Genomic DNA, 16,787 nt, shown 5'->3' with positions numbered 1-16,787 from the left:
GGAAACAGACTCCAGGCTCCGAGCCATCAGCCCAGAGCCTGACGCGGGGCTCGAACTCATGGACCGCGAGATAGTGACCTGGCTGAAGTCGGACGCTTAACCGACTGCGCCACCCAGGCGCCCCAAAACACTACGCTTTTAAAAGGCCAAATTCCCTACCTTGTCTTGAAAGATTTTGACACTCACTTGCCAGAAGGCAGTGTTAGGCCAAATGTGTTCTTATGGTTCCTTCCAGCTCCTAAGTGCTATAGATTAATTTTTCTTTTAATATATAGTTTATTTTGAGAGAGAGAGAGAGCGTGAGAGAGAGAGCACATGTGCAAGTTAGGGAGGGGCACAGGGAAAGACATTTAAGTTTCCTATTCCTACCCTGGTCCTAAAGCCATGGTTGCCTCTGAAGATTGTGTAAGAGAGATGTATACAGTTTTATTTCCTAGAGAAGCTTCTAGGGCTCCATTATACTCTAACAACTTCTCTCTTGAGTAGGCGGTGTTAACTAAATAGCACATTATCTTAGACTCCTCCTCTGCAGCCTTTTCCCTCCTAACTGAATATCTTGGGAGCAGCTGACATCATATTCCTCCTCCTGTAATACCACTCGTGTCCCACGTGTACAGCCGCGGTGTGTGTGGCTGTGAATGTGCTTTGTAACATGAAGGTGTATGACCTGCTGCAAATGTAACAGTCTTTGTATAGATTATATATGAGACAGAAGTTGTGTTTTTCTTTAGAAAAATGACATCTTATGTCTGTTTCAGGTTTTTATTTATTTAAAAGAATTTTAATTTTTTTGTGTTTTCAATAGAAAACCTCTGTAGGTGAAGGCACTGAAATAAGAATGAGATACAAAATAAAAAGCTCAAGATAGAAGGTAGACAGTGAAGGGAGACTGAGTTCTTCCCTAACTCAACTGTGTACCTTCCTGTAATTAATGTATTCCGAGAGTACTACTGAGCATCTGTGTAGCAGATGCGATGCTGGGCTAAAGATGCAGGATTGTAACACAGTGCTGAGGTCAAATGTTGCTCAGCCCCGAAGCCTGTGTTCTAAGTACAGTAGACATTGCATACAGAGTGTTATACCCAGAGCAGGGCATGGGCACAGGGTCCAAAGAAAGCCTCCAAGAACAGGAGACTCTTAAAACTGATTTATTGAAATGAATGGGACTTGGAAATAAGGAGGGGGTTTCCAGAAGAGAAAATAACAGATGCAGAGACATCAGAAAAAGAGAGCATGATTTGGAAAGAGCTGGTGGAGGTTGTGGTAGAACATTGTGAATGTTGTTAATGCCACTGAGTTGTATGCTTAAAAATGGGTTAGGATGGCAGGTTTTATGTTGTATATTCTACCACAAAAAAATTAAATGGGCAAAAGTGTATGGAAGGCAGTTTATTTTACTTTTTGAGTTAATGCATTACTCACAATAAAAAGCATGTCTTCGTAGGAACCACAGGTTGGAAGATGCAGTGACTGTGTTGGGCAGGAGATGGAGTTTGTGGGCTCCCGATTGTCAAGAGCATTGAGCTTTACTAGGAAGTGGGAAACCCTAGAAGGATTTAAGGCAAGGGAATGCTATGGTCAGAGTCATACTTTACTTTAGAAGCTCACTCTGGTGGCAGGGTGGTGAATGGATTGGAGGGACAGACACCATCAGGGACCTTTAGGGGCAAGATTCTGAGCAAGAAATCATGAGAGATTGAATCAAGGCAGGAGCAGTGGGTTCAGAGGGGAGGCATGAAGTAGATGCCTGGTGGGGGGAGTGAGACAAAGCCATATCTCAGAGGTAAGAAGAAAAATCCCAGGAGGGCAGATGGGGAGGTGTCACAGGAGGGAAGATTCCAGACCAAGGTTCAGTGCTGATGCCTTGGAAGTATCAAATAACATGATGATTGACAGCTGTCATTTTGAGGATGCAGAGGAGAGGCAGACACAGATGGAAGGGGGTTGAAGAGAGATGGCAAATGAGGGGACCCTGTGAACCATGCTTCATGGAAGAGGAGAGAACGCATGTAATACATGTAGCACATGGAAAAGTGGGGCAATAGCATGTCCTTACCGAACATCTAATATGTGCCCACTCTCTGTGTTCATCATCCTTTAAATTGTTCTTCCAGAAGCCTGGAGAGCTAGGTGGTAGTGCATGTTTTTAATATTCGTTTGTTTGTTTATTGTAAAGTTTATTTATTTTGAGAGAGAGAGTGCAGGGGAGGGGCAGAGAGAGGGAGAGACAGAATCCAAAGCAGGCTCTGTGCTGTCAGCGAGGAGGCCAACACAGGGCTCGAACTCATGAACGGTGAGATCACGACCTGAGCTGAGATCAAGAGTTGTATACTTAATTGACTGAGCTACCCAGGCGCCCCATGTGTTGTTTTTAAAAGAGGTAATGGGGTTTTTTTTGGGGGGGGGGCTCAGTCTCCTAGGGCTGCCATAACAAAGTGCCCCAAATTGAGTGACTTAAACAACAGAAATGTGTTCTGTCTCAGCTCTGGTGGCTAGAAGTCCAAAATGAAGGCGTCAGCAGGGCCATGCACCTTCTGTAGGGAAACCCTTCCTTGCCTCATCCTAGCTTCTGCTGGTTGTGGGCATTCCTTGACTGCAGTTGTATCCTTCCAGTCCTCCTCCATGGCACATGGAGCTGTCTCTGCGTCTCTGTGTGCTCTGTACGTTTCCATGATGTTCTTTCTGGGTTTCTGTGTCTAAATTTCCTTCTTATAAGGACACCAGTCATTGGATTAGGGCCCACCCTAATTCACTGTGATCTCATCTTGACTATATTTGCAGAAACCTGTTTCCAAATAACACATTTGCAGGTGCAGGGTCTTAGGAAATGGAATGTATCCGTTTGGGGGACACACGTCAACCTACAGCCCATCTAATTTCAAAGTTCATGCTTATCTTTTTCTACTCTTTAGAAAAAATCCCTGCCCCTAGTTTCCTCATCTTATTCAATAAAATATTTTGATGAAATGATCCAAAGTTTTTTTTCAGATCTGAAATTATGTGAAAATGGCTAAACAGTTTTCAACTGACCGTCATAGAAACTCTTGAGGGGAAGCAGTTGGTCTTCCACTGCGGTGGGTGCTCCGCTGTGGGGTAGGTTGGGATGCATCCATAGCACCCGAGCAGAAAGGTACTCACCCAACCCTTCATCATGGCTTAATTTTAATTGTAGGTTCAAAATTTGTGGGGCGCCTGGGTGGCTTGGTCGGTTAAGCATCCGACTTCGGCTCAGGTCATGATCTCGTGGTCCGTGGGTTCGAGCCCAGCATCGAGCTCTGTGCTGACAGCTCAGAGCCTGGAACCTGTTTCAGATTCTGTGTCTCCCTCTCTCTCTGCCTTTCCCCTGTTCATGCTCTGTCTCTCTCTGTCTCAAAAATAAATAAACGTTAAAAAAAAAATTAAAAAAAAAACAACCAAAGTTTGTATTTAAAAAAAGGCCTTGCTTCCTTTCCTGGTTGAAATTTTGGGGAGTATGTGTCGAAGAGGTGGCTATGCATTGGAAAGTAAGGAGAAACTTCATTTGAATCAATGTTTAACCAGGATATCTGTTCAAATAAAGCATTAATAACATTTGTCTGTTCTTGGTGCTTGTAGTATCGAGATGGAAAGATAAGGGTGTGACATCAGGGCTTTATAGTCTGGAACTAGAAACATGGTCAAGACTGGAATCTTTTTCCATTCTTCCTGTTCTTCCCTACCATGCGAGCACATCACACACGTTTCCACTGAAGCTAGAGACCTGAGAGCTTTGTTTTCCTCAAATTACTAATGAGTTTTCAGGAATCTGGAGTGTTGCATTTCATCTCTTCTAAGAAACCGCAAATTCTAGGATGTACTGTTAATAGTATTTGTTCATTGGGGCGCCTGGGTGGCTCAGTCAGTTGAACGTCTGACTTTGGCTCAGGTCATGATCACGTGGTTCATGAGTTCGAGCCCCGTGTTGGGGTCTCTGCTGTCAGTGCACACCCTGCTTGGGATCCTCTGTCGCCTTGTCTTTCTCTGTCCCTCTCCCCCCTTCTTTAAAAAATAAACATTTAAAAAAATAGTGTTTGTTCGTTAAAGGGAAACATTGCTGCAAGTTAAAAGACGAAAAGGCAATGCTTTAATTTTACTTAAACATGTTATGCTTATTAACACTGTTTTTTATTTAATCAGACATATATGTTGACTGTAACACTCCTGTGCATAGTAGTTAAGTAAACCAAGTTTCGGTTTTCCTGAAACATCTTCACATGCAGTAACTTACCAGAATTGCTTTTCAACTGGGAATAATCCGTGTCTTGCTTTATTTTCCTCACACAGGATGTCTGTGATGCAGACTTTCTTAAAAGAGAGGCCTGCGATTTTCTAAGTACCTGGCTCTGCAAATTTTGGAACATATTTACAGGTGATAAACAGCTTTGCCACAAGGACTGCCTAACTGGCTGGCTGTCAGTGCACTTCAAGTCCAAAGTTGTAAATGTAAAAGAAACAGTTGTGTCTTAGGATTGATGGGGCATCATCTTCCTGGTCTCTGTTCATCTTCCTCGTCACTCCCTTGGCAGTGGGCCTCTCACCTGGGCACCCAACAGTTTGCCTGTCAGTGGGCTGCAGGCTCTCCCTGCTACCTAACTCTCCAGGGGGGTGCCAGGGGAACGGGTGGGCTGTTTGCACAACGAGAGGAATTGAGGAAGTGGCTAATGTAGAAACAATCAGATAGAACAAATTATCTCCGATTTTTGGTCATGTGGGCTCAGTGATGGTATCTGTGACTTTCAGCCTGGGATCCACATACGTTCGTGACCCTCAGTGAAGTGGAAGTCCCTGTGGAGAAGACCCTGGCCGGGGTGCCTGGGTGGCTCAGTCGGCTAACTGCCCGACTTTGGCTCAGGTCATGATCTCGTGGTTCTTGGGTTTGAGCCCCGTGTAGGGCTCTGTGCTGACAGCTCGGAGCCTGGCGCTTGCTTCAAATTCTGTGTCTCCCTCTCTCTCTCTCTGCCCCTCCCCCTTTGCCACTCACACTCCATCTCTCTCAAAAATAGACAAACATTAAAAAAAAAAAAAATTAAAAAATGAAGGACCCGGCCCTCTGCTTCCAGCATGCCCTTCGTCCCTTCTGTCACCTGCTCTCTATCCTCCCCACTGGTTGGAATTTCCTTAAGAAAAAGTGTAGGTGAGGGGTGCCTGGGTGATGCAGTCGATATTAAGCATCTGACTTCAGCTCAGGTCATGATTTCACTGTTAGTGAGTTCGAGCCCCACATCAGGTTCCGCATTGACAGTCCTGTCTCCCTCTCTCTCTGCCTCTCCCCAACTTTCTCTCTCTCTCTCAAAAATAAATAAATAAATAAAAAAGTGTAGGCGAAGGAGCAAGAGTGGAGAGTCAGAAAAACCTGCATTTTAATCTCACCTGTGATTCCGGGCAAATTACTAACCGCAGAGGGCCTCAGTTTCGTAGTGTGAATAAAAAGTACTCCTTTCATCACATGTTGGTTGTAAGATGCTTTTTCAAAAAGGAGGTAACATGAATCTCCCTGGCTGTATATTAGACCTCAATAAATATTAATCGTATTTTGTCCCTCTTTACCATCTTTTAAAAACAGTTTTCCATCAGATTCTGAGGAAGGAACATTAAAATGAATGATTAAATGAGAATTTTTTGCATTACAGTTTTAAGTAACCTGTATGTTATAATTTTGCCATTTCCCAACTTGTGTTGTGAATGAGTTATTTTTTTCTCCCCAAAGGCAGACTCTGCCTCTACAATAAATATTGCACTCTTACTTAACATATGGGAAATTGGAAAATCTATAGAGAAACTTCTGAGGTGCCAGGTTTGGAGAAACCTTACATTTGGAACCGGAGATTGCTTTTGATCTAGTCTGCCAGGCTCTTTTCCTTCATACAGTCTTAATCATTGTTGTTTCTAGAGATCTTACAAGTCAGATCTTCAGCCCCTACTCTTCATGTGTACTTTGGACATCAATGACTTTAAGCATATGCTTAAAAATTTTTTTTAAATTATTTTTTTGAGAGAGAGAGAATGAACAGGGGAGGGATAGGAGGAGGGGCAGAGAGAGGGGGAGACACAGAATCTGAAGCAGGCTCCAGGCTCTGAGCTGTCAGCACAGAGTCTGAAGCGGGGCTCAAACCCACAAACCATGAGCTCATGACCTGAGCCGAAGTTAGACGCTTAAACAACTGAGCCACCCACGCACTCCTAAACATATATTTTCAAATCAAACCCTCTAGGTTCAAAATCACAATTCCATGTATTCAGGTATGTTACCAAAGGCAAGTTGCTTAACCTCCGTAAGCTTCGGTTTTGTCATCTGTAAATGGTAATCCGCATATCACGGAAGTGTTGTACTTCTGTTTGGACCACTTAGTTCAGATTTGGATATACATAGAATGAAATGCACTCTATGGGGGTGTGGTTGTGGCTTATTAATAATTTTCCTAAGTCATGACTGTCCTGTTTTGCCAGTGATTTTGATATCTGTGTTCTTCATTTTTCATTTTTCTCCGCTGAGTTGACTATCCCAAAACAAACCTCACTTTTTTTTTTTTAATGTTTATTTATTTTTGAGAGAGAGAGAGAGAGAGCACACAAGCAAGGGAGGGACAGAGAGAGGGAGACACAGAATCTGAAGCAGACTCCAGGCTCTGAGCTGTCAGCACAGAGCCGGATGCAGGGCTCAAACTCACGAGCTGTGAGATCGTGACCTGCGCAGAAGCCAGAAGTTTTAACCCACTGAGCCACCCAGGCGCCCCCAAACCTCTCCTTTAAATTTTAAGGTTGATAATTTGCTGCCACCTAGAGGCTAATATGGAAAAAGCAGAACATGTAATTACTAAATTACTTAGATTGGGAATACAAAATCTCAAAGGTCATCTTGGAGGCCTTGAGGCCAACTGTGGACAACTCTATGACCCCCTTTTCTGAGATATTTAATTTCCCTGGTAGCCTAACTAAATGCATGAATCGTATCAGAATCCCTCTAGATTCTTTTTGGAATTGGGCAGCTGTGTATAAACCACTGTTAGTACTTACATATTAAATTTTTCTTCTTAAGCAGATTTGCAAACTAGTATTTATTAAAAAGCATGAAAGAGGCTTTGTGTTTTAAGGCATGGTTTAGAGCCAGGGGTTTTTTTTTTTTTTGAGTCTTGTTCTAGTTGGAGATTTGAGAAGTCTGAGCAAAACATTAAAAATAAAGAATGTTTACAATTAACTTTGTTACGGTTCGTACTGTATTGCCTTATATGATTGTTACCATGTAGTCCTCTTCTGTCCTCAATCTCCTACTCTTCGTCACATAATGTGGTACAGGGGATAAATTTGTAAACACACATGGACCCTCTTCAGTGATTTCTGACCATACACGCCTTACCCACAGTGGGATTTGGCTGGAGTCGGTGTGTGAGTGTTCCAATGACAGACAGCAGGGGGTGGGCCCAGTAAGGCCTGTGTGCTAAAGTACCGGGTTGGATTTTGTCTTGAAAACAGCAGGGAACCACTAATGGACTGTAAGCTGGAAAGGGGGACATGGTCAGGTTTCTATCACAGGAATGTTACTTGGGCCGTCCGAAGACATTTTAGAGGGGGCCTGTAGAAGCAGTTACTCATTGAGCTTTTCCGTCTACGGACTGTACCTGTCACATATTGTCTGTGCATTAGAAGACTTACTCATTCTCTGTTTGCAACTCTGGTTTTCGGTTTTTGGAATTGTTTTATTTGTAGTTTATGCCCTTAGCGGTTCTGTAAACACCTTTCCGGTGGGCACTGTTTTGGTACTGTTGTGCTAATGATTATTGCTGTTATAATTATTAAGTACCGTTAGCAGTTGATATGCAGCGGACCCTGCAACAGGTGTCTCTGTACCTTGTACACAATGTCCATACATGCTGTGTCATTGATCCACATACTTCTCTTAGCTTTGCCATGGCGCTGGCTGCTTGTTGAACAGCGTGGTTATTCTCACCCCTTCCTTTTCCGCCTGCCTGTGAAGTCTGTCATCTGCTGCCTGGCATCTTGCTTTGGGCTGGATGCCACATTGCTGCTATGGCTGAACTAGCGCGTCTCAGAAATGGACGTGGGGGTGGTGTGGAACCGTGATTGCTTTAATCCCCAGCGGCAGAAAGAGGCGAAGAGCAGGAGAAGGAGGAGACCTTTCTCTGGTTCCCTATGCAAAAACTCTGTCGCCAGAGGAGACTAAGAAAACCCAAACCTCTGTGACTACGGTAAAACACGTGAGGCCAGCGGCCCCCTGCCTTAGCTGTAAAATTCAAGAGGGCACCAAAATGCCCTGTGATCAAGACAGACAATGTTAATGCAATATTCAAATAAATTAAAATGAAATGAGGATGAACAAAATACTAACCTTTAAATTTTTTTTAACGTTTATTTATTCTTGAGAGACAGAGAGAGACAGAGCATGAGCATGGGAGGGGCAGAGAGAGAGGGAGACACAGAATCTGAAGCAGGCTCCAGGCTCTGAGCTGCCAGCACAGAGCCCGATGCAGGGCTCGAACTCACAAACCGCGAGATCATGACCTGAGCTGAAGTCAGATGCCTAACCAACTGAGCCACCCAGGTGCCCCCTAACCTTTTAAATAAAGACAAGATCAGGGGGTACCTGGGTGGCTCAGTCGGTTAAGCATCTGACTCTTGGTTCAGCTCAGGTCATGATCTAGTGGTTTGTGGGCTCAAGCCCTGTGTCAGGCTGTGTGCTGACAATGTGAAGCCTGCTTGGGATTCTCTCTCTCTTCCTGCCCCCATTTCTCTTTGCCTCTCCCCCTCTCTCCCTCTCCCCCCCACCCCAAAATAAATAATAAACTTAAAAAAAAGTTAAATGAAGACAAGATCAGAGGTGGCTCAGTCAGTTAAGTGTCTGACTTTTGATTTCTGCTCAGGTCACGATCTCACGGCTCGTCGATTAGAGCCCCACGCTGGGCTCTGTGCAAACAGTGGAGCCTGCTTGGGATTCTGTCTCCCTTTCTCTCTGCCCCACCCCCCTCAAAATAAATAAATAAACTTTTAAAAAATGTTAAAAAAAAAAAAGACAAGATGAGAAACAGTGCTGTGCAAAGCCATTTTGGAGCCTTGAGGTGGAAGGAAAAATCAGTAATACTGAGCCTACTTAAAATTTTGATATTTTGTGCATCATAGATTCTTTGAATTAACTTTGATATTTGGAAACTATTGCATGAAAATATTAAAATTATTTATATTGAGTTTTTTGGTGCCACCTTAAATTTTGCGCCCAAGGTTTGGGGGCCTTGCTGACCTAACCCTAGCGTTGGGCATGGTTGGTTGGCAGAGAGACGTAAAGGGTTGCTGAGGGTCAGATGCCTTCTTGGCCACTTGAGAAATACCAGATTCTTCCTGAAGGGACCACTGTGGTCGGCCCTCTTCCAGAGGAGTGAGTGTGGCCGTGTTGGTCTTAAATAACTTGGAAAGCTTTTATGTGAGTGTTGGTCATTTCTGCATACGTTAGGACTTTTTAAAGGTTATCTGGATGATATATATATATTTTTAAAAGCTACAGGAAGGTGTTTCCTACTTCCACTAACAATGGAAAGAAATGTAATAAATTATTTTATTTTTTCTGGAATAAAATTTTTGTAGGCATTGAGTTTGTTCAGTTCACGACTGAGGTTAAGTTGCTGGATTTGATTAGCAGAGGAAATTAGAGACATTTACAAACCTCTTTCCTTGTTAGTGTAAATTAGTCTGATTTACTAGTTTAACATTTGAAGCCTTGGCAAGATCCCATTCTTGGCCTCTTAACTCTTCTCCTTTGCAGTAACTATATTGCGGAAACGAACAGAATCTGAACGAATGCTGTATTTTTTAAATTCGTGTTTTGGCAGAGTGCAATTTGGCGGTTTTTAGTGGTAGCTCAGACTTTCTTTTGTCCTGTGCAGGGAGAGCCAGGTCATTTGAAGGTATAGAAAGTTGATGTGTGGATCCGGTCTAATTGGTTTTATTCTCATTGGAGCAGTAAAGAGCCTAAGGGAGAATTTTACACAGCCTTCATACCTTACAGACTCTTTTTTAAATCCCCAACAAGGTCTGCTGAGAACAGACCCAGTACCCGAGGAAGGAGAAGATGTTGCAGCCACGATCAGTGCCACAGAGACCCTATCAGAGGAGGAGCAACAAGAACTAAGAAGAGAACTTGCAAAGGTAAAGAAGAATTCCTTTCGGAACTTCCTGTTTTGCCCTTACAGTGTCATTTGTGTTTCTAAAGCACAAGGTAACAACGCGTCATTGGTTCCAGGGGAGAGAAAGCAACATGCATTTACTTTTCCTAGAGGTCTTGAGTGGGGGAGAAGAAATACAAGAGCATGATACCAGTTTGTTTTTATAGGAAAAAGGTCTATAATGGGTGAAGGGAGTCTGAGAAGTAGAGTGTGATGGAGGAAATGGATGAGAGGAGGAATAGTGGATACCGTCTCAGGGGCTGCACTAAGTCTGATACCCTTGGCTTTGCCCCTCCATCAGTGACTCTGGTGTCTCCTTTGCTGTGTTGTGGATATAGGCACTTTGAGCCCTCTTTCCTTCCCTCCCTTTCTCTCTCTTTTTCTTAAAATTAACCACTTGAAAGTGTACAATTCAGTGGCATTTAGCACATTCACATTGTTGTACAGCTATCACCTCTGTGTAGTTCCAGAACAATTTTATCACTCCCAGGGGAGACGCATACTCATTAAACTGGCGTCCTCAATCTCTCCTCCCTCATCCCCTGGCAACAATAGTCAGCTTTATGTCTTGTCTGTATGGATTTACTGATTCTGGATATTTTATTTAAATGGAATCATATAACATGTTACTTTGTGTATGTTTTTTAGGTTCACTTAGCATAATGTTTTTTGAGGTTCATTCTTGTTGTAGCACGTATTGGTACTTTACTATTTTTTATGGTTGAATAATATTCCACTTTATGTGTCTTCCACATTTTGTTTCTCTCTTTGTGTGTTGATGGATGTTTGTGTGGTTTCCACATTTTTATAATTGTAGGCACTGAGCTGGGAACATTTGTATAAAAGTACTTGTTTGAATACCTGTTTTTAGTTCCTTTGGATCTATATCTAGAAGTGGGATTGCTGCATCAGATGATGATAATTCCAGTTTAACTTTTTTGGGGAACTGCCAAACTGCTCACAGCAGGGGCACCATTTTACATCCCAATCAGCTATTTCTCTACATCTTTGCCAATATTTGTTATTTTCTGTCTTTCTGACTGAGTGTAAAGTGGTATCTCATTGTGCTTTTGATTTGTATTTCCCTCATGACTAATGATACTGAGCATTCATGAGCTTATTAGCCACTTGTACACCTTCTTTGGAGAAATATCTATTCAAATTCTTTGCCCAGTTTTTCTTTTAATTGTCTGTTTGGTTGTTGAGATGTCGAGCTCTTTGTATATTCTGGATATTAGACCCTTATCAGATATATTTTCTCCTGTATGTTTTTTCTCTTTCCTCACAGTGTCTTGATGCTCATAAGGTTTAAATTTTGGTGGAATCTGGAGCGACTGGGTGGTTCAGTTGGTTAAGCATCCGACTTCGGCTCAGGTCATGATCTTGTGGTTAATGAGTTCGAGCCCTGCATCGGGCTCTGTGCTGACAGCTCTGAGCCTGGAGCCTGCTTCAGATTCTGTGTCTCCCTCTTTCTCTCTGCCCCTCCCCTGCTCACTCTCTCTCAAAAATAAACATTAACAAAATTTAAATTTTGATAAAATCTAATTTTTCTTTAGTTGCTTTTGCTCTTGGTGTTATATCTAAGAACCCATTTTGAAAGTTCAGATCATGAAGATTTACCCCTATGTTTTTTTCTCAGACTTTTAGCTCTTATATTTAAGCCTTTGATCTATTTCTTTTTTTTTTTTTTAAATTTTTTAAACATTTATTCATTTTTGAGAGACAAAGTGTGACCAGGCAATGGGCAGAGAGAGAGGGAGACACAGAATCTGAAACAGGCTCCAGGCTCTGAGCTGTCAGCACAGAGCCCAACACAGGGCTCAAACTCACGGAGCACAAGATCATGACCTGAGCTGAAGTCAGATGCTTAACTGACTGAGCCACCCAGGTGCCCCAACAAATGATAGTTTTCAGTTTTACATCAGAGTCACTGCCTGAGATAGTTGTTAGACGTTTAAATAAAATAGGGATAAAAAAAATCCGGTCTCTTATTTTTTGGGTTCATTTTAGAGATGTAATTTGCATGCCACCAAATTCTACCTCTTTGGTTTATGTGTATTCACAAGGTTGTACAGTTATCACCACTATTTAATTCAAAACATTTCATCACCCAAAAAAGACACCCTGCTCTATTAGCAGTCACTCCCAGCCTACCCTTTGTCTCCAACCCTTGGCAACCACTGGTCTACTTTCTGTTTTTATAGATTTGCCCCATTCTAGGCATTGCATACAAGTGGGGTCAGACAATGTGTGGTCTTTTGGGACTGGCTTCCCTCACGTAGTATTTTTTCAAGGTTCATCCATGTTGTAAGACATATTAGTACGCCATTCCTTTTCCTGGCTAAATAATATTCCATTTTATAGCTATCTGCCATGTTTTGGTTATCCATTCTTCAGTTGTTGGAGATTTAGGTTGTTTTCACTTTTTGGCTGTTAGGAATAATGCCACTGTGAATACTTGTGTACAGGTGTTTTGTGCAGTTGTATGCTTTCAATTTTCCTTCTATACACCTAGGAGTGGGATTCCTGGGTCCGATGATAACTCTTCTGTTCAGCTTTTTGAGGAACCACCAGAGTGTTTTACTGCCAAACTGCACCATTATCTTCCCCTTAGTAATATATGAGGGCTCCAATTTCTCTACATCCTTGCCAACCAACACTTGTTATCTTTTTTATTATAGTCATCCTAGTGGAGGTGAAGTAGGATCTCATTTGAATTTCTCACTAATGAATGGTATTGAGCATTTTCTCATATGATTATTGGTCATTTGTATATTTTCTTTGGTGAAATGTCTATTTAAAGCCTTTGTCCATTTTTAATTAGATTATTTGTCCTTATTATTGAGTTGTGTGTTCTGTGTTATGGATACTAGATCCTTATCAGATATATTCTTTGTGCTTTAAGGGTCATTCTTTTATATATATGTATTTTTCCATTTTGAAATATGTATATTTTATATACATAGTATGTAATACATAATATATATGTTGAATTAAGGAATTGTAGCCGTGATGTGCTGAGCCAGGTATATTGGTAGCACAATCTAATCGACAAAGGTAGGGAATACACTGGGTCATGTATTGTTCAGTAAGATTTATAGTGGTCTTTCTTGCCAGCTGTCATTAGGGGAAGTGAAAACTTCAGACAAGTGTCGGGGTAGAGTATGTATCTTTTAAGTCAGTTCTTTGGAGCGTCTGAAAATTCGGAGCTGGGATAGAGAAGGAGGTATTGGAAAGCTAATAGTGTGCAATGAGAATTAACCAGTAAACTGAGAAGTAGAATCTGATAACCTGGGTTGAAATTCTGGTTCCTACATTATTAGTGTGATGACCTAGGGCAAATTATTTAATTTACTTGATTTTGAGCCTCGTTCATTCATTGTTGCCTTTTTCTTTCCATATTCCAATTACAAATGACTTCTAAAACTGGTGCAGAATGAGAAGCACAGAGGATTATCTTTGTTCTGGACCTATCTTCTAATAATGCCATCTTCAGAACTATGTTTTGTTTGTTTTGGTAGCCACATCACATTTGATTTATCCTTCTTTCCTTTTGTTGAGTACTGTTTTTCTTCAGTTTGTGTTCTTTAAAGATTTAATCAGCAGTGAAAACAGTTTAATAGCACTACATGTTGTTTTTTAAAGTCCATGCTGTCTTTGAAATCATAGAAGTGTGAGGTCAAGGCTGAGAATATGGTTTTGCAACAAGCCAAGAGAAGTATCTTTCTAAGGGGTTGAATATTAATGACTATCTCACTTTTTCAGCTTCCTGGGACAAAAGGTCTCTCCCACATGAGGTCTGTTTCTTTCTGTGGGTCTGCCTCTTTCCCTCTGTTTTTCTGGCTCAGCTTGTTGGCCTACTCTATAAGTCTTTTACTGTCCTTCTTAGCTTCTGCATAGAGTTTTTGGCCTCATCAAGTATATTTAGGCTTCCATTTCTCATAATCTCTCTGTGCCCTACCTGTACTTCAGGGCTTCTTTATCTAAGTCTTCCCAGCTTCTTCTCCCAATGTTATCTCAGTTTCTCAAGCTGGATTTCTGAATGAGAGAGACTGGAGAATCTCTTTTTACATCAGGCACATCACTCACTGATTGGTGGCCACTTGATGGGTTGGCTGTCCTTGGGTTAGGGGCCCACCTCTAACTGCCCAGTTAAGGCTGGTCAGTCAGTATCAAGGGGTCCACACAGGACTTCTGTGGGGCTCTCCGGGGGAGATAGTTTGATTTGTTTATGTCTGTGGCTTTGGCAGGCCCTGGGACAGACATTTCCAGATAAACTCACATGAAATATATGGGAAGGTTGGCTTTCAGTTTGGCTTGGCTATGCATGTTTTGGTGGAGAGTAGAGATAGGTTTCATTTGGTACACAAATAGGAGTTTGGGGGGCTTTCTACTAGAACTGGCAAGCCAGAAATGCAGACCAGAGGTCAGAAGAGTGGATGTTAGAATAATTTGAATATCTTCTGTGTGGAGGTTCGAGCCCTAAGCTTCCATGACATAGCTGAGTAAAGACATACAGAGAGAGGAGAAGACTGAGGACAATTCAAGATAGAAATATAAGGAAGAGAAGAGACGCTCTACAGGAGAGATCGGCACGTAACCAGTTTACTTATTAACAACATGCTGTATGTGGTTTTTAAAGAGATCAGTGAATCAAAAAAGTTTTTAAATTTCTCCAGAATTTTTAGTATAGTTTTGCACTAATAATATTAACTTTGCTATATTTTTACCCCATCTCCCTTCCTCATAGGTAGAAGAAGAAATCCAGACTCTGTCTCAAGTGTTAGCAGCAAAAGAGAAGCATCTAGCAGAGATCAAACGGAAACTTGGAATCAATTCACTACAGGAACTAAAACAGAACATTGCCAAAGGCTGGCAGGATGTGACAGCAACATCTGCGTATGTCCCCTTGATCATACATTTTTCTAGAGAATGTAAAGGACACTTTTGCTCCTTTTGTCTGGGTAGGGGAACTGAAAGGGGCTGAGGGATGCTTCTGCGACTCTTCTTTATACTACACAGGGCACTCCCCACCGCCCAGTTCTCAAGTGTACCTGACTCTTCTCTAACTTTGGTCTTTCAGACTGTTCTAGGGGATAGAAAGAAAACCAGCCTCGTATGTGAGTTGAAGAACTAACATTTACGTTCCAAAAATGTTATATATTGACTTGCCAGAAATGCACTTATGTCACTTAGTCCTCAGAATAACCAAATAGGGTGGGTGGTGAGATAGCCCGAGAGAAGGAAACGGATCAGATAAGTTTTGAGGTCACAAAACTCAAAATGTAAGGGCAGCATTTGAACTCAGATTTGACCAAGTACAGAGCCAGTCTTCTTTTTACTTCGCATGAGACTCTTGGCTCATCGTCTCTGATATGTGCTGGTGGCAGAGGCCCACCCCTTAATCTTCTTGTCTTTTTGATCACATACATTTTGATACGGCCTTAATCATGATGCAGTTTTGTTTCCTAGCATAAGGAGGAGCCAGCTTCTGGTAACAGATTCTGAAGTATGTTCTATAAAATTTTTTTTATAAGTTTACTCAGTTATTTTTGAGAGAGAGCACATGTGCATGAGTGCGGGGCAGAAAGAGAAGGAGGGAGAAAGTCCCAAGCAGGCTTCATGTTATCAGCACAGAGCCCGATGCGGGGCTCGAACTCATAAACCAGGAGATCGTGACCTGAGTGGAGATGAAGAGTTGGACGCTTAACTGACTGAGCCACCCAGGTGCACCTGAAGTCTGTGTTCATCCATGCGCTGAGCTGGTTACCAGCAGCAGTATGGCTGACTGCATCTTGACATGACAACACTAGGACACTAGGACACTAGGTACACACTGGGGTGTCTACCCCCTTTGGTCCACTTCCGAACCATATAAGTCCATATAAGATTCTTTGTGAATCACCATAAACTTTTTATTTTTAGTATTTTTTCTTGATGGGATAAGTAAAAATGCCTGAGCATCCCTGTCAATAACATGAGGATCTTAACCTCTTTGTAGCTACCATATTCGTTTGGTTTTGTTTGTCCTTCATTAATCCCTGGGTAGATGGGAAGAGGAAGGTGGTAAATGATAGCTTTATGCTATAGCAAATATCATACTTGAGTCATTTTCAGTATTCCGTTCAGAGTCCACAAGTCCTTATGTGGTAGCTCTGCAGATATGCAAAATTAAAAAAAATTCTTTACGGCCATATAACTTACTTGGATAAAAAGTACACAGGAACCTTACCTTGCTTCTGGTCCCTTTTTAGGGAATAAAGATATAAAAGGCATGTGAGGAATTTGATTTCATTTTTGTTTGGCTTTAGTGGAGAAGAATAAGAGGTATAATTTCAGCCTCTGGCTCATTTTCAGCTTTTCTCTATGACTGTTTTTACCCCTTACCCCGATTTCCTTGGCCCCGCCTTTATAGGCGTCTGTTTGGCTGTCCTAGGGCACTGCCGAAGATTGAGCCTGCATGATGGTTAACGATAAAACGATGTGATGATGTTGTCCTGGTGGTTATGAAGGATTTGGGATGTTCTAAAAACAATTTTTTTTTAAAAAGGTTTTTGAGAGCTCTCCAAGAGGTGGTGATCATTCTTTAAATTATTGCTA

The 16,787-nt window shown here is 41.9% G+C and overlaps 1 protein-coding gene across 5 annotated transcripts in view; it reads left to right on the top strand.

Annotated features, from left to right (window-relative positions):
• Positions 1-16,787, top strand: part of TPD52 (tumor protein D52) — a 110,483-nt gene that overhangs the window by 78,425 nt on the left and 15,271 nt on the right. For all 5 annotated transcript variants that reach the window (XM_043601255.1, XM_043601253.1, XM_043601251.1 and 2 more), the window contains exons 2-3: positions 10,055-10,170; positions 14,938-15,086. In XM_043601255.1, the coding sequence (XP_043457190.1) occupies positions 10,055-10,170; positions 14,938-15,086 (265 nt within the window). The remainder of the gene's footprint in view (positions 1-10,054; positions 10,171-14,937; positions 15,087-16,787) is intronic.

The sequence above is a fragment of the Prionailurus bengalensis genome, chromosome F2 (genome assembly GCF_016509475.1).
Source record: "Prionailurus bengalensis isolate Pbe53 chromosome F2, Fcat_Pben_1.1_paternal_pri, whole genome shotgun sequence".
NCBI lineage: Eukaryota > Metazoa > Chordata > Mammalia > Carnivora > Felidae > Prionailurus > Prionailurus bengalensis.
This window is presented reverse-complemented; position numbering and strand designations above follow the sequence as displayed.